The 18541-nt window shown below is 46.5% G+C and overlaps 1 protein-coding gene across 1 annotated transcript; it reads right to left on the bottom strand.

Annotated features, from left to right (window-relative positions):
- Positions 1–4182: 4182 nt before the first annotated feature.
- On the bottom strand, positions 4183–11327 carry LOC143164728 (adrenodoxin-like). The gene is made up of 4 exons (XM_076347654.1): positions 11134–11327; positions 5759–5883; positions 5206–5335; positions 4183–4949 (listed from the first exon to the last, which is right to left on the bottom strand). Exons 1-4 carry the CDS (start codon positions 11310–11312, stop codon positions 4829–4831), a joined length of 555 nt encoding a protein of 184 aa, XP_076203769.1. The 5' UTR covers positions 11313–11327; the 3' UTR covers positions 4183–4828.
- Between the last annotated feature and the right edge of the window lie 7214 nt (positions 11328–18541).

The following is an 18541-nucleotide window of genomic DNA, read 5'->3' on the forward strand; positions in this document are numbered from 1 at the left end:
TCTCCTTCAGAAAGGCCACATTTTCCCTTAATGTACAGCCCTCAGACACAAATAGGTTTCCCTTCTCTCTCTGCCCTTTTTCAGATCAAAAGGAGAGATTTAGTCCAAGTTGGCCTGGCACATACTGAAAGCCCTTCTCGGTGCCCCGCCGGATGCAGTCACTCAGGAAGACGTGTCGTGTGGTTGCCATCCGGGAAGCGAGGAGCCTTCATGACCTACTCCTAGTATAGATCAAGGCCAGACAAGTCCAGCTCATTTGCCTTGAAGGGACAATGACTCATGCACTTCAGCCTCTTCTCATTTCTGCTTGGCATGTATGATTTGTTCCCTTGTCCTTGCAGGCTGAAAGAAACCATGATGGAAATGCCCAGGGCAGCTGTAGTTTATTTCAACTGTCTCAGTCCTATTTCTGACATCCCAAGAGAGTCAGGAAAGCCAGTCTCCCAAGATATATTCTCCCCCATCCTTTGCAGGTAGCTCCTTTGTGCAGAGTCCTCTCTGCTATCCCATGGCAGCTTCAAGGGACAGATAGCCTTGCCAAAGAGTAGTGTGGGCTATTTTGGCTACCTGCATTTCAAAGCAAACAGCTTGCCCTAGAAACTTATTCTTTGAAAGTCACCTACACTCTGAAGAGGAATGTGACAGTCACTCAACCCTTTCAAGCCAGCAGCTATTCCCTCCCTCGCCAGCCCACCAGCATGTGGCATCACACCTGTGTGTAGAGAATTGACCACAGCAGCAACCTGTAGTCCAGCTTCAAACTCACAAGGGGGCTGAAGAGTGGGACTGCAAAGCTCCAGATCACCTCTGCTTGACAAAGGCATAGTGGCAGCATCAGGAGTGGGGAGAGGCATGAAGTGGTACTGAAGGTGGTGGCTTTACTGCTTTCATTTAATCCATTTTTATTCTCTTTGCTTTATTATAGTAAACCTGGGGCAAGTTGGAGGAGAAGAGGTTTGGGAGAAACAGGCACACCCTGGAGTTTTCTGAGGTATAACAAAGCAAAGGGCTACCCTGTAGAGGGTTTGGCCTTGCACTGGCTTATGTGAAATGCCAGTCAAGAGCCTCTGATACCCCAGTACACCACTGCATCCATGGTCCCAAAACATGGCTGGGACCCTGTAAAAAAATCCATCCTGCTGCATTCACCTCCTACAGCAAGTGGTTCTGGCCCACACTAGAAAATTCTCCCAGTAGATAGCCTTTTGTTAGTTTCCCTGGATAAAATTTTGTACTGATTTTTGCCTGATGGACCAGAGAGGAAGCCAAAGCCTATAGTGGGGATTTACAAGGTGTTACTTCACCTGTGCCTGAGAGCACTGCATGGACTGGACCACCCTGAGAGGGGCAGGGCTTGTGTCAGCATTACTGCTACCTTAAAGGAAGGCATGGAGGTAGCACTGAGATCATCAAACATGGACAGCAGCTCTGAGCTTTCCGAGATAGAGCCAGCCACCAGGCAGAGTGCAAGAGATGAGGAAGGCGGGATGGAAACACAGTGAAGCCGCATCCTCCTCCTTTCTGCTTGCTGTGTGCAAGAAGCTGCTGATGCACCGCGAGCTCCACCTCGCGTCCCAGCGAAGCCCTCGGCAGTCACCGTCCCTTGGCCTGGGGCACGCCAGTGCAATCAGGCACTGGCAGAAACGTTGCACAGTGCTGGTATTCGATGCTAGCGACTAAAAATCTGTGAGCTGGGAGATTATGTTTTCATTTTGCTGAACTTTTCCAGGTGGATCCTGGCTTGCAAACCCAGCACAAACGTAGGTCAAACCCAGCGGGTAATGGGGGAAAACTAACTCCAGAAGGAGGCAGAGTTACAAGGTGGTCCCAAACAAAATCATTTAATACAGCCACAGAGATCCTGACCACTCACTTTGCACCAGGATGCTTCAACTTGTAGTTTCCAGCTCTTATTTCAAACCTAAAGAAGCACTTGTATGTCTGAAAGTGTTTACCCTCCTCTCCCCCCAGCTACAGCATTTCGTCTAATGAAAGATCATAGAATCATAGAATAGTTTGGGTTGGAAGGGACCTCTAAAGGTCATCTAGTCCAACCCCCCTGCCATGGGCAGGGACATCTTCAAGTAGATCAGGTTGCTCAGAGCCCTGTCCAGCCTGACTTTGAATGTTTCCAGGGATGGGGCATCCACCACCTCTCTGGGCAACCTGTGCCAGTGCTTCAACCACCCTCAGCGTAAAAAAATTCTTCCTTATATCTAGTCTAAATCTACCCCCCTTTAGTTTAAAGCCATTCCCCCTTGTCCTGTCGCATCAGACCCTGCTAAAAAGTTTGTCGCCATCTTTTTTATAAACCCCCTTTAAGTACTGATAGGCTGCAATAAGGTCTCCCTGGAGCCTTCTCTTCTCTAGGCTGAACAACCCCAACTCTCTCAGCCTTTCTTCACAGGAGAGGTGTTCCATCCCCCTGATCATTTTCGTGGCCCTCTTCTGGACCCACTCCAACAGGTCCATGTCTTTCTTATGCTGAGGGCTCCAGATCTGGACGCAGTGCATCAGGTGGGGTCTCACCAGAGCAGAGTAGAGGGGCAGAATCCCCTCCCTCGACCTGCTGGCCACGCTGCTTTGGATGCAGCCCAGGATACGGTTGGCCTTCTGGGCTGTGAGCGCACATTGCTGGCTCATGTACAGCTTTTCCTCCACCAGTACCTCCAAGTCCTTCTCGGCAGGGCTGCTCTCAATCCCTTCATCCCCCAGCCTGTATTGATACCGGGGGTTGCCCGGTATCAACACCCCCAGGTGCAGGACCTTGCACTTGGCCTTGTTGAACCTCACGAGGTTCACACGGGCCCACTTCTCGAGCTTGTCCAGGTCCCTCTGGATGGCATCCCGTCCCTCTGGCGTGTCAACCGCACCACTCAGCTTGGTGTCATCTGCAAACTTGATGAGGGTGCACTCAATCCCACTATGTCGTTGATTAAGATATTACCTCTCTCTATATACAAAATTTGTTTTTCACCCATCTAATCAAGTACTATTGTCATAGGCTGAAACACCTTAACTTGTGGAATTTTACTTAATTTAATTTATCGCCAATTAACATAAACTTTTAATTACTGATTCAGGTATTGGGGGGGAGATGAGAAACAATTAAACAAACAGGGACACACTTTTCCTTATCCTTTCACAAGCTCAACTTCAATCAAACCCAACTCTCCCCCAACCCAATTCATTGTCTCAACATGCCTTGTTTTCACCAGTCCCTCCCAATCCCTTCAGTGAGGGAAGAGGTGGCACAGGAGGTCAGGGTATGTGCTTAACAGTTTCTTTCTGCAGTCCAGGCTTCTTACTTACTTCCAGTGTTCCTGGTTTCTTAATTGCTACCTCTGCTCAAGTGTTGATCCTCCAGGGGCTGCAAGTCCCTGCCCTGGCATGGGTCGTCCATGGGCTGCAGTCCTTCAGGGTTGTCCCTGCTCCAGCGTGGGTCACCTGTGGGCTACAGCCACTTCAGAGGTATGCCTCCCCTGGGACAGAGCACCTCCTTCCATAACTGGGTCACCAATGCTGTCCCCTTCCACCTGCCTCCTCCACTCCCTTCTCCCACCTCAACTCCCGTGTCTCCTTTTGTGCATGTTCCTTGTGTCTCCTACTCCTAGTGGCTATCACTCCTTCTTAAATATATTTGAGCACAAGTGCCACATGCTCCTCTGACTGATTGAACTTTTGGTATGCAAAGGGGCTTTTACACTGGTTTCAGTGCCAGCTGGAAGGGGCTGTGACAGGCATAGAGCAGTTCCTGGCCTCCCACACAAGGCAGTCCCTCTTCCGCCCCGATCAAAGCTCTGCAATTTATGCCAAATAAGACTGTGAATGCTCTAATATAAGATAAGCATTTTTTAAATGTATACATCTTTTATGGGTTGATACCTTGCCTAAGAAAGTAACTTGTTGGTTTAAACTGGTTGCTAAACATAGCCTGAGTTTTAACTAAATCCATAGGAAAGGTTTCTGTGCAGAATTCTGTTTGGAAAACTCAGCTACTGATCATGGGTTCTCTATGACATTTAGATGGCAAGTTTGACATATTCGCTCAAACACGAGGGGAAAATCCAGTCAAGTAAACTGGGGCAACAGGATATCATACCTAAATTTCCATCAGACTCATTCTATTCCAACCAGGCTCATGTTACCAGAAAAGTGCATCTCATAGGTCTAAAAGCCTGATTATTAGAATTTTATTTGATATATGTGGTAGTACAGCAATGGGAAAATTTAGTATTTGGAGAAAGTAGCAGATCATGGCACAGAACAATTCAGTGACATATAACATCTCAAATTCCTAGAAAGTAGTCCCCTCTTATAGGAAATGTCAGCATTCAAATGGTTATCAGTATGTTAACCCAACTCAGTTAGCCTATATCATCAAGCCAATTAGCACACCATCTTGTATTTGGAACAGCTATCTCTTCTTAAGTTTCCAAAACTGGGAAAAATCTGCTCTACAGTTAAAGAGTCAAGCCTTGCAAAATTCCCAACAGTTACTTAGAATAGCAGAATTCCTTAAACTTCAAAGGAGAGAGTGAGTCACATACAGCACAGATGTTTACTGTCACCCACCCAGGGAAATGTAAAGCCATACGCTTTAGTCCAGTTGTGTTCAGCAGAGCACTTGAGTGCTTAACTCAAAACATGTACCAAAGACCCTAGCATTAAGCTTTGTTTAAACAAGAGATTTGCCAAACAGGCATTTATACTGAATCAGACCTCTATGGTCTACTGCAAGCCAGCCACAAAAAGCAATAGTGTTAACCAAAAGCAAAGTACACTGCCACACCTAAAATGAGGACGAGTTGTGCAGGAGTCGTTCCAGTTACTGTTTGCTTTGCTTTCCAACCTCCAGCTGCCTCCTGATGTCTGATACATCCATAGGGACCCGCACCGTCAGACCATCCATTGACTTCTTAATGCACACCTGGCAGCCAAGGCGAGATCTGAGAAGAAAATATTAAGTGAGGCTCACCTGTTCCCACAGTAAAGGAAGAAATTCCCCGCCCACATTGGGATGTCTGGCCCAGGCTGGGTTTTCACTAAAGTTCCTGTTAAAGGTCTCCTGTGCCTCAAGAGAAAGCAGCTCTAGAGGCACAACTGTAATACAGAATAAGTCCTGTCCCCTTGGAAACAGGTGCCAGGTGCTGAGAATCTGCCTCAGAGGCTTGAGAAGCTACTGCGATCAGCAGGGAGGCTTACGTCTCAGTGAGTCCATATGCCAAGTCCAGCATGTCCAGCTCTTCATCTGAGATAGCATCCAGCTTTTGGAAGGTGTCCTTCTCAAAGATGAGGTGACAGGTGGAGCAGGCTAATGTCCCTTCACATGCACCTGGTGGAGAAACAAGGGAGTGACAGCAAATCAGAAAAAACAAGGTGATGAGAGAGATCATCTTCGGGAACAGTGTGAGAAAAGGTCCTTTAACAGATTTGGAGCATGTCAAAAGAGATGCCAGAAAACACAATAGATGGATGCAGATTTCTGCCTGCCTCTTCTCTGGGAAGATCACAATCAGTTTTCAAATTTGTACATCAGCTCTAACCAGCCAAACACATTGACACAGGCCGCTGGAATCAGTGCTGCCATCTCAGTATGGTAAGCCAGCCCAGCAAGCAGCTGTTGGGGAAGAGAAGCTTGCTTCATGGTCTCACCAGAACACAGTGGCATGTGTACAACTGCACTATTCCCAAGTACCCACTGGTCACAGCACAGACACATAAATCCTAAGAGCACACACCCTTGTGTAACACTTACCAAATCCATCAATGGCCAAGTTTTGATTGACTACCACTTCCAGCAAACTCTCCCCTTCTTTGGCTGTGGCCGTAAGTCGCTCTCCATCCCGATTTATAAAATGCACCGTCACCTGATCTGCAGAACTGTAAGACAAGTTTGTAAAAATCAGAGGAGCCTACCCTTTCCTTCATGCCCACTGTTGAGGTCTTTTGGCCGAGCACTAGAGGCATGGCACTTGGAGGGAAATGTGCATACAAACACTTCCTAGAAGGATTACACCACGCATGTCAGAAAAGATTCAGATTATCAGTTCTCAGTGGCAGGCAAACCTGAGTTGACCCAAAATATTTCCCACTTTATCAAATGTCCCTCAGAATACATGTTTAGCTGCACATGAACAAGTGCAGGTGCTCTGCACTCGCTGCCTCTGCTTGGGCTGGCTGGCAGAGGGAGCATTTATAGGCAGGCAAAGCATTTGCAAGACCTGGGCCTGGGAGGTTAATCCTGGATGGAGTGATGTAACAACAAGAAAAGTGCTCAGGATCAGATACTAATCATGCAATAAGGGTTGTTGTCATTCACATTTTGTTCCCCCTTCCCTTCCCAAGGGGATTACTTGATGACTGTTCCTTTTCTGCTGCTTGTTCTTTCATGAAGTGCCCACTCCTTCCCTGAACTCAATCACAGGGAGCCTTGTTGTGATGAGACATGCTCAGCCCCAGCTTACAGAGCAACCGTGCTGAGGAACCTCCTCTGAGCTGATGTTATCCTTGCTCAGGAGAAATTGCTAGTTATTCTGACAGCCTGCGAGATTTAATCTGGTAGAGAGTTAAGAACAAGGCCATCAGCATCTCTTAGTGCTGACTTGCAGAAACTGCATCTACAAATAAGAGGGAAACAGCATCCACTTCATCTCCTCCAGACCAGGCTCTCACAACCAGTGTGGAGAAGGCTGCCACCCTGGAGTGGCGTCAGGGATTTCTCACCAAGACAGTGTATTCTGAGACCATCTATTATATTTGCCAGGGGAAGCACATGAGCAAACAGCGGTTTTTCTTAGTGTACGTACCCAAATGGTCACTTAGAAGCAGGAGGTCCCAGTTACCCGAAGGTCCCACCTCCTGTGCTGAAACAGGGCAGCACCCTGGAGTCAGTGGGTATTTTGCCCAGTACCTCTCAATGCAGCACTGCCCAAGTGCCCATCATCTCAAAGCCCAGGACATTCTCCAGTGGCAGAAGCTTGGTCCACCCTCTTCTCTTCTGTCAAGCCAACAACATGCACCACTCTCCCAGATCTCTGGAAAGATCCACCTCTGTCTGCCAAAGCTCTGATAAACTCCCAAGCACTAGCAGTGTCAGCGCTGCCCCGTGGCCTTGCTGCTGCCATTTCTGGCATAGGAAGAAAGAACCACAGCCTTGAAGATAGAATGAATTTCACAGTGAGAACTGGCCGAGCTCACAGTCCCCTGATTTCTCCCACTTACACAAGGCTGAGTGAAGCAGCATCCAGCTTCTTCCAATAAAAGTGCTGTTTGGTATAAAGCTTGGTAACACTTCTCCTAGAAGCCGTGGGGCCAGTGAAACAAACAGCGAGTATGGCTCAGAGCTCTGAGAATTTCTAGTATTATTTCCTGATTTCTTGCAATGTATTTGCAATATGCACAGAATACAAACTGTCACAGCCCCAGAGTCATACGTTACAGCAAACCCGCCAGCCAAGGAAGCGCTCTGTGCCAGGCATCCTCTTGGAAAGGCAGAGATTGGGAGGAGGAATTGGTTAAATGGGAATTGTCCCTGGGATAGCAACACCAGCAGCTGAAAGGACTTACCCTGTCTGCTCATCCCTCTCTGCTCTGTGGCAGTTGAAAATGAAGCATGTGGAGATCTCTGCCGATTTCCTTTTAATGTTAAGCACAGAAATATATAAGGATCAAGTTTAAACAATTTCCTTTGCTCTTTCTTAGCTTACAAGAGGCAGAGGTGGAGTACAGGGGATGTATCCAGCTGAATAGGAGACAGGAAAGAATTCCTGTAAAAATGTAATGGGAAAGGGGGAAGAAATGTTCTCCTCTTTCAAGTTTGCAGGTCTTGTTCATTCCACTTCACATAAGTCACAATCATCATCTAGATCTAATCCCATTTACCTGCTGACAAATCATTGCAGTACATCTCTAAGTGATTCAGGATGCTGTTTCTTAAAATGTTGTCACAGACTTCATCAGCAAGAATTCAGGCACAGAAAATTCCAAACAATTATCTCTTTTGAAAGCCAATCCCCACATTCCAAGAAAATTTGGAAGTGGAGAAAAGAGATGAAACAATATTTTTTGCTTTCTCTGCTTTTTTGTTTTCAGCTGTGTCTTGATTCAGCTAGCAGGAGCAGAACACGGGGGCCACTGTATCTTCATGTGAGGAGGCTGGCTTCCTGTTTTTCAGAAATCTTCGGCAGAAAACAATGCCTGGGCCGTTAGTCTACAACAGGGTCCCCTGGTTATGAAAACAGCTGTGAAGTTAGCACCGAGACCATGCTGCAGAGGGAAGAGTTTCCCACGTGCAGAATGGAAAGATCACGTTGCAGTCACGCACAACCAAGCAGGACCACCCTATTTCCCAAAGAAAACAGCCAAAGAACATCTTTAAGACATTTCAGTCTCCTTCATAGAGGCACCCACAGACATTCTATTTGTAAATAAGCAATTTAAAGACTAGTTCTCAAAAGAAAATAAAGCAAAAGAACCCTCTCTATATTTTGATGGATTAGACCCATTTATTCGATTTTTATGGCAAATAGGCAGGTTTCCTGGCAATGTTGGTTTTACAGTTATGGGTGAAATAATTTGTTACACAATAGAAATGGTAAAGTCATAGGACTTCACTTAATGCTGCAACTCAATGCATTCTTCAACACGATAATGTGAGCTGGCTGCCTGCAAGCAGAGTGTGCTGAATCCAACAACCCCCAAAGCTGCATGCATATTTATTGACAGAAAACTTCATTCGTGTTGTCTTTGAGGCACCTAGAGCTTCAGCTGACATCAGACCCAGGAGAATCCCTGCACCAGGCTCCCACAAATGCTAGGAGGATTTGTTCCCTTTAGTTTCTCCTGGACACAGCCCTGCTTTGACTGTTGCTGCCAGTTAAATGAGCCATGAGACAGCTGAGTTGCAGCCAGGGACAATACACAGCGTATCCAGTTAGATATAAGGAAGTACAGATGCTATTGCCACAGACCCCCTGCATGATTTCGGACAAGCCTGGGCGCAGCAGTTCACCCTTCTCAAGAGCAGGGATGATGCTGAGCACTCCTAGACCACGACAGAGAGAGCACCTGTAAGCAGCTTCTCTCTCTTCGCTGGCTGTAGGGGAAATTTAAGCTGTTTGTCTGTGTTGTTAGTATAAGTGTCTCTGTTGGGGGCATGAACCCAGCCTGATTACTCCCTGTTTTCACTGTTCAATTCAGCCATCTCCCAGACACCCACTCGCATACTGGCCTAGTTGTCTTCATATCCCCCAGATCAGTTCCAGGCTCGAGTCTCCTCTGGAGGCCACCTGCTTTGGGTACCCCAGGCTTCAGGAGAGCCCAGAAAGAAAATCTGTAGCTTTTATTTTCTATTTACTTTTGAATTTATTTATTGGGATTTTTGAAACTATGAAAAAATTCCTTTCACATTTTGTTAAGAAAATAATTTTGAACCAGGATTTTAAAACCAACTCAAAATTGATTAGACTAAATTTTGCTTCATTTAGGCTGAACTATTTTACAATGGCATTACCGTCACAGGACACAGGGTCAGAGCTTTGGAAAGATCTTATCAGGATGTGACAAACTCAGCACTGCAAGTTCAACGCATGCCAACTGATTATTCCCTTTTAAAAAACAAAAATTTCAAACTTGCTGTGACACAGGGAACTAGTGAAGGGGATTTCAAGAAGGTTGTTCTCCCTGTTGGTGTTTTTCTCTAAAAGATACTTTCCAAGGCCATACAAAACAGCAAGATGCCTGCAAGTACTGCCAGAGATAACTTCATAAGCAACAAACCAATTAGAAAGAAAACCCATTGATAACGAGTCTTCATAAATCCCATTAAGCAGGGTTGTCAGTATAACTTTTCTCTAAGGTCAGATAGCAAAATGGTTTATTGTATTTTCTGTGATGTTGGTTGGGTCTTTTTCTCAACGTCTAGCAGATTACGGTCTGACCCAGATCATACTGATCTAGGAGATGTACAAATTACCTCTATTTTGCTCAGAGAATTGCAATCTCCTTCTGAATTATCCCTAAGGAACAAACAGAGGAAAGACTGGCAGGGAGTCTGCTGTAGTTCCTGCTGTAGAAATACAGATGAGTACTCTGTGCCAGGCAGCCTCTGTGGTCAGCCCCATCCTTTTGGCACATGAGGACGGCCTGCTCCTGCACCTTTAAGATTTCCTTCTTGAAGAATGTCCAGCCTTCCTGGACTCCTTTACCTTTCAGGACTGCCTCCCAAGGGACCCTGTCAACCAGGCCCCTAAACAGGCCAAAATCTGCCCTTTCAGATGACCAGCTGGGAGTCCTCCACCCTGGCAGGGACCACAAGCATTTAGAGGCATTTCTAAACACAAGCTTCTGACCAATTTCCACCGCAGAGTTCAACTCACAAACTCAACCACCATGACAAACTGTGCATGTTGTCCCAAGCAAGCAGTCTCAGCAAAGCCCAGCACAATTCACTGGCCTCAGGAGCCTGGCAGGACACCAATGCTGTGGGCTCGTACAGCCCCTCGCACCTACAGCCACCATCTGGGCAGCTGAGCCCTGGAGCCAACTCCTCTGTCTCCCTGTCAAGAAGAGCACACCAGCAAGGCATAAGAGCTTGCAGTGTGGCTTCCCATAACCTAAAGAGAGCATTTTGCTCCCTGGAGCTGCAGATATCATCAGCTCCCTACTCCGCCTTTACAGCAGCAGAGACAGGAAACCCAAGAGAATCTGCAATTCCCAGAGCAGCCCAGTGGTCATCCCAGCTTCCCCACAGCAGGCATACAGCAGGCTCGTGGCCCAGCTGTCTGACACACCTTGCCCGCCTTCCCCATTCCTCAAAGGCTGGTGACTGGGCCCCAGTGGTCAATGGACTCTTGTGCCACATTGTCATCCTCATGCTCTGGATCCAGGCCACTAGCTGTGGCCTCCACAGCTCCAGAAGCAGGAAGCAGCACCTCTCACAGACTGGCTCCCTGCACCACCTTCCTCCTGTCAGCATCTGCTTAGCCTACACTTCCTCATCCACTACCTCCTGCAGGCCATCGCACTGGCCTCTCTCTTCTCCCTTCTGTGGAGCGAGGCAGAGGTAAGTGCATGTCCCTCCTGAAAAGGCCCTTCCAGACACAGCAAGGTGGGGTTCAGCATTTTACTCACCTTGATTCACTAGCGGCATCCTGGAGCTTGGGCGTGGAGCTGAAGCCTCTTTCTGACCCCTGCTTAGCTGGTGTGTGATGCTGCTCAGTCACCCCACAGAGATAAATAAAGCGAATTTTGCTCACATTCAGTCCACTTAGCAAGGGTCGCAGGAGCCCCGAGATGCCTTGAGCTATCATGCTACTTAGGGTCCTGCTCTGTGTCTCCTGGGCTGTTGTTTGTTGCAAGGTCAGCTAGATTAAGGGTTATAAATACAGCTGAAAGACGGGGAAAAGAGAAAGGAAAAAAAAGAAGAAAAAACTAGGACAGCCTCCCTGGGGGTGGAGGGAGGGAGGAGGGAGGGGAAGGAGGAGGGAAGGATGGACAGAGGGATTGTGCTTGGATCTTGCTGCAGTCCAGCTCATCAGGGCATGGGAATTGGGTGAAGCACAGTAACACGAGCATCATCTTCACATACCGGTCCCCAAGCAATGCTCACCTTGTTTTGCCTTACAGATTTCCCTTTTAGGAATCAGACCTAAATCCAGTTTCAGGAGCAATATTCATTGCAATGTCTAATCATATAAGGGGTTGCAAGCTGAGGGCTGGAAGAGCAGACTGGCAGAAGCACTGACGGCTGCTGCCTCAGGAAGAGAGGGGCATGTCAGTTCTTACAGCAATGGGGTAAGAGTAAGACTTACTCTGCTCTTGACGTGGATGTTGTCCAGCCACATCATTGCCTTCCCCAGTACTGCAGGCTCCTAACTCTAAAACGTGAATATTCACACACATACACAGTGGATTCATAGTTTTGAAGATAACTGGAAAGTTTTGGCTTTTCACCCCAAAATGAAAATTTTCCACCCAAAGCTTTCAGGTTGGAAGGGGATGCTTAAGCTTTCTGAGAATAGCATTGAAGACATTATTTTCTTCTCAAAATAATGAGTATTTAAAAATACTCATTATATTGAGAAGAATATAGATATTAAAAATATATATTAAAAATATATATTAAAAATATATATTAAAAATACCTCAAAAAAGCACAAGTATTTTCCATAAGGAGGGACGGAAATCCTATTCTTCAGTCCAATAAAGTTTTAAAGGCAAGTGTCCAAGCATTCAAACACACCACTGAGATAGCTTCAGTGAAGAAAAACTCATGGGCAATGCATAAAGGATTAAAAAAAGAAAAAAAACTTTTTTTTTTTCCTTAGGGGGAAATCCAGTTTCTAAAATCACCTGTCTACTTCCCTCTGTCCACTTTGCACCTGGTAGAGCAGCATGGAGGAATATTTCATTCTGCCTCACTCCTATTTGCCAAGTGCAGGCTGAGCATTACTGCTCTCATGACAGGACACATGCAAGAGGAGCATGCGGTGCTCTGCTATGGAGGGATGTGATCTCGGATAACTTGGAGTCATATTTGCAGGGCATCACTGACTAAAGTCTCCTCGCTCCTTTTGCTGAACACGGGTGACATTTCCTAACTCAATATATGATGGGCTTATCAACCGGCAATCACAGCCTTGCAGCACCGTCATGCCAGCCCCTGCTCGTCCCACAAATGCATTTTTTCTGCTGCAGGATTTGCCCCTCAGGTTTTGTTCAGGGCAACAGCTCTGTGAGCGCAGGGGTGGGACGAACCACTGAGTATCACTAGGATTTTAATCCAGAGTGAGTGCCACCCTCAAGTCCAGAGTCAGTGAGAGAGCTGCCATCTGCCAAGAGGCACCCTTGGCACGTCCTTGGGAGCAGCAGGGCAGGGGTACAATGCCAAAGCAGGGATGCCACGTGGCAGGCATGGGTGCACATCAGACTGCCCAGCATCACTGGGACTTCTCTGTAATTCCACCCCTCAACCCGAGTTGATGTAAAAATTCCTTATTTCAAATCATTTGTGGAATATCCTTCAAAGGCTTCCCTCCCCACCCTTGCTTGTATCACAGAGGAGAGCTGGCAGTGAGGCAAGCGGTTTGTTTTAGCTGAACGCAGCTCTGACCAGCATCCCTGCTCTGTGGCCCCTCAATCTCAGGTCAGCTTGTCCAGGTGGTTTGCTCTCTCCTGCAAGCTGCCCTGCATGCTTCAGCCTTCAAATGCAAATTCTTGGGCTGCAGCTCACCCCTGAATTTAAAATCACTCTCTGCAGCCTCTGCAGCTGAGAGACTCTGCCCAGTCCTGCCTTCGCTTTTCAGGCACTACAGAGATACAGTAGGCAGCCCAGTTCTGTCTCTCAGTCATTTCCATAGAAGGAAAGTAAGGCTTGCCATGAAAGAGGCAAGGAAAGGGGCCACAGCACATCCAAACAAACCACAAAGCATGTTATCTCTCCAGCAAACCTTGAATTGAGAGATACACTAGATATATGCGCAGCAGTTTTCACAGCAAGGACATTTGTGTGTTTGCCTGGCACTGACCTCTCTCCTTGCCAGGAACTCAGAGCACAGCAAGTGACAGGTCAATGCCACCCGACGGGAGAGAAGCCAACACAGAGAGGGAAGTCAGGTCCAAGAGCATCATACCCAGTCCTGCAGGGAGGTGAGAAGCAGTGAAGGGGATAACCGTCCTCTGGTGAAAGCAGGAACAATCCTGCTGGGGTAGGAGAGAATCACGTCCTATACTGAGTTTGGATAGCCTGTTTTAAGGTATTTGAAACAGGGGGGAAAAGGGCAGAAGTAAGATCTCCTTTTTTTTCCCTCCTCTCCTCCACTCCATCTAGCAGCAAGCCTAGAAGGAAACGCAGCCTTTCCAGAGTAATCCAGTGTTCATTTAGCCCAGGACACAAAAATAGAAAGCTCTACAAATAACCACCCCTCCCACAAAAAACCAACCAACCAACAAAAAAAACCCAACTAAGCAAACATATCCTTGCTTTGAAAAAAACCTCTCAAAATATTGCTTTGGAGGTCACTACACTTTATGGGCAGGACAGACACAGCTGAAGTGAATCTTTAGCTCCGTTTCACAGAAATTGGGCAGAAGCCAAGTTTCCACCAGTATGCATGCGTGCACACACCCTCACCCCCCCCCTTTCTTGCCAGCAGGTCACACTCTACTGTCCTGTTCCTACACGTCTAGTGACGTGTTAGCACATGCTGGGAAGGAAGTGGTTTTCTACCTTGAAATACATCACCCAATTTCTTCTGCACCACACAAAGGACAATTTGCACACACACACCCATCTAGGGACTCCCATGCAAATGTCCAAAACAGTTATGAGGAGCCATTAACTCCACCTCATCCCTGATTTCTGCACAAGAAGTAAACATTGAAATCAGCACTGCACTGATCCAACAAGAAGTTACACAATACCATTGCAGCCCTCCACAGCCAGAAGCACATTCAGACTTCTCAGATACCAGATCCAGCTCCTCTGACCACCATTAGAGTTTCAGTCCTTCCGTGGACCAGTTCAGTAAACATGTAGGCATAGTCAGCACAAAGCAGACTTGCGTCAGTTCCTTTGGGCAGAAGACACTCTGTGCAAACAGCTCTGACCAGAAGAGCTCTTCTGTAAACTTTGTGGCTTCCAAGAGACCCTAGATGGAAGGTTTAAAATTACCATATTAGTCTACTGCCTCTGAAAGCAGATGAAAATCATTGTGTAATCCTGTAGTTATTAATGTACACATTCATATAGTTTTAGCGATGCTGCAGTTCTGGCATTGTGAGAATAACTCCACTACCATTTGAATCAAGATTTGATAAATTAAGGGAGGAAGAAGTTCTTCTGCAAAGGAGCAAAGAAGAATAATCAGAAGGAGCAGGAAGAATCGGGAGAAGCAGCCTGTCCTGCAGCAGAGCAGCCACAAGAGCAGGAGAGGGAAGAGACAGAAATCACACACACGAGTCAAACCACCTGGCCTCTATCCATGAGTAAGCTGCAACATATGCAGAAATATTACAGGTGTCATCCAGGCAAACAAATTGACACCTGTTTGCTCCAATACTGGAGCATTTTATCAAATCAGTATTTGATAAAATCCCAGGTGCTCAACAGTGGAACTCCCAAAGGAAGAGTGTCCAGAGGGGAGGGAGAAACTGAGCAAGCAGCTCAACAAATCATGACAAAGCTGAAGGCCAGCACTGTGCCCCAGTATAGAAGTCATCACTCCTTTATTGTTTGGAGCAAGCAGGACTGGCCCATGCTCTCCTACAGGTCTGTGGGAAAGCAGGCAGTCTGGGCACATGAAGGGCGCGGAGCTGGAAGTCTGAGCTGAGTTCTGTGAAATGGGGCACCAGGTTCAGCCACAACTCTTCTGCCTTAGAAGAAACACATCATCCTCTGTGCCTTGTTTTACCTCTCAAAAAAATGGGGGAAAGGTTTCTTGGTTGGCCTCTGAGGAGTGTGAATGAGGGATGATGGATAAAACACACACCGGAGACAGAGAAGTGCTCTTGCCAGAGCTGCACTGGCTCAGTCGCTGCCAAGAGGTAGCCAGAGGCAAGCCCATGCTGTTCCCATGGGTGACATCTCAGGTACTGTAGTCAGAGCAGCAGGCACATAGACCCAGAAATAACGAAGGTTTCCAGAACACAGCTTTCGTTCTTAACTTGAACAGCAAGAACAGCCTACCCCTCACCTCCTACCAAGCCCACCACCTCAAAAATACTCCTGTAAGGAAGCAGATACAGGCTGCTTACATACACAGAACTAAAGCCACTGAACAAAACTAAAATTCCTCTTCCCCACTGTCACTATGAAAACCCATCAACCACCTTTCCTGTTCCAGAACAAGCTGCTAATAAAAGGAAATAGGGCAACTTGTGCTTGTTCTGCTTTCTCCAAGCTCACAGGACCAGGTACAGAGTGCTGCCCCAAAACAGATGCACTGAACACAAACCTGCAGACAAAGAGCTTATATCAAGCGTGCTCAAGTCTCAGATACTGCCTCGTAGAGGCTGGAGGCTTGGGGGGAAGATTGTAAACGTGTCTCAGTTTCTACATCTCTCAAACAAGACTACCATTTGCCCGCTCCGACCTTTCTCTAGACGTTCAGCAACCTTCTGAGAATCACTACAAACAAAAGGAGCAAGGGCCAAATTTTCACCACTGGAAGCAAGAGGGCAGTAATGCAATCATCAGAGATGGGCTAACACTACAACAAGGAAACAAAATGAATTCACAACAGGGCTTCTTGACAGCAGCCACCTCTGGCAATGCAGCTGCTGCCTAGCTAGGTGAAGGCCACTAAGAAGTTACAGTGCCCCAGCCAAGGCCTTCACTTGCAGATGCTTCTCCTTCAGTCAGTCAAGGATGCTTCAAAGATGGATGGGAGGGCAGTACTGCTGCATGCGGGGTATAGACAGCCTTCACCATAACCTCCCAGCTCAAGAGCAGTATATTCCATATCCCCTTGACCCTTCAATCAGTCTTGATGATTGAAGATCAACCCTGGCTTGTATTTCTTTAAAAGATGATACACAACCAGAGGCAATAGCAATCATGGGTGCTTGTAATTTTCCAACTAGCTCTGCTCACCAGAAAGCTGTATCAATGGTATTGACACCTGCTCAGAGCAAGTGCATTCTCAACAGAAGTCGGAAGTACAGTCCCTTCCAGGAGCTCCCAATATTCCTTTTTGCAGTCTTAGCACTATTCTTTCCTTAATGTCTCCTCCTCATTCTTTCCTCCACTTTTCCCTATACCCAATTCATCCTGCCATCTATCCTGACAAAGTCCATCTTAAAATTACTAGTAACTTTCAGAGACCCATCACTTGGCACTAGATGTTCATTTAGGCATTGTTCAATCATAAGAACCTGCACCCTTGTCCACAAACCACACTTAAATTAGAGCTGCAGACCTGCAAGACAAAAGCCAGCCTCAGCCTAACATTTGATGCATTGAGGCCCGGATCCTTTTGCTTACAGATAAGTTAATTTTTCTGCAAGGGAGATGTTAACATCACATGTGGAATCAACTTGCATAAGGGTATGCAGCAGTTATGGGTTGACCTCAGTCACAGATTAATTGCACTGTTCTCTGCCAGTTGTCACATACTCCAATTACACACTAGTATAAGACAATAAGACTGTATGCCCAAGATTGAGTTATGTATAGCTGCAAAGCTGGCACTCAACAGAACAGTCACACTGATTGTACAGGGCAAACAAGCCATACCTCAGTTATTCTCTGCTTTCTCATTGGGAGATAGTCTGCCTTTGTAGATGTTCAAGCAGCTGCCATACAACTGTCTACAATTATCATACCTTACCCTGTATATGCATTATCAAGCTTTGCAAGATGTTGGAAAACAGCTATTAGATGCAGCTACTTAATGGAGAGCTACTGCAGCATGATGCACCAAGTCTGAAGCCAGGTTACAGACAGAAGTAGCAGCTTCTAGGACCCGCTGACATGACAAAGGGGGGAACAAATCTCATTTGGTATCTCGGAGACTATCTGCTGGTTCCACAACCCAAAACAGATTTCAAGAGGATAGTGCTGTCAAAAGGCAGTGTCCTACCCTGATAAGTAGAGAGCAAAATCTAATCTAGTTCCCTTACTAAGTTACCAGAGTTACTAACAGTATCCTACACAAATTGACCTGAACTGACAAGCATGGCATCAGGGGGTGTTCACATCCTATTATTGTCCATCACAGAAAAAAAAAAAAAGGAAGTGGCTGGAAAGCTACTGAGCCTGCTCATCTGTTCACTGAGAATCTCACACCACGTCACTTAAAAAATAAAAATGCCCGTGTTTCCCTCCAAATGTATTAGCCTGAGCAAGGAACCGATAAGCTTGTCATCTACCTAGAGGAGTCCCTACAGGACTTGCCTACATCAAAACAAATCAGAATTTGGAGACCAACCCCTTGCAATTCCCTGCCTTAGGAAGCAAAAACAAGAGAAGGAAAAAGCAATCACAGCCTTATTTCTATAGTTGCACTGACTCTGAGGAGGAGGACAAAGTATCCTAGGCCAAATGCATTAATCCACCAGACGGATTTATCTCAGTGAAAACCTTGACTCTACGAGTTACTTTGGCTTTTCTTTAGAGTTCTTAGTAAGTTGCACTGCTTAATAAAGCCACATTCCAGAACCTGCAAAAAGACAAGTGTTTCTAGTCCCCAGCTCTTCTGAGAGCCTTTTACGCTCCAGTCTGTCCCTGTCCCACAGACAAAAGCATCTGGGCCCCCAACACTTGTAGGTGTAGCCTAAACTAGATGTAAAACATATCACGGACAGAATAGCAAATCCAGCAGAAGCTGTCTACACAAGCTAGAGGTTAAATACAAATTTCCGATTCTAAACTACAAAATGCCTTCCAACAGATTAGAAGAATTGTTTCAGGTTTTTTGGGGGTTTTTTGGTTTTGTTTGGTTTGGTTTTTTTTAACTATGTGGTCCTGCACAAAAGCAGCATTCAGCCATTAATGCTTTGCACTTCCATTTCTTCAAAGACAAACTGAATATAGATATAC

Source organism: Aptenodytes patagonicus, chromosome 9, assembly GCF_965638725.1.
Source record: "Aptenodytes patagonicus chromosome 9, bAptPat1.pri.cur, whole genome shotgun sequence".
Taxonomy (NCBI): Eukaryota; Metazoa; Chordata; class Aves; order Sphenisciformes; family Spheniscidae; genus Aptenodytes; species Aptenodytes patagonicus.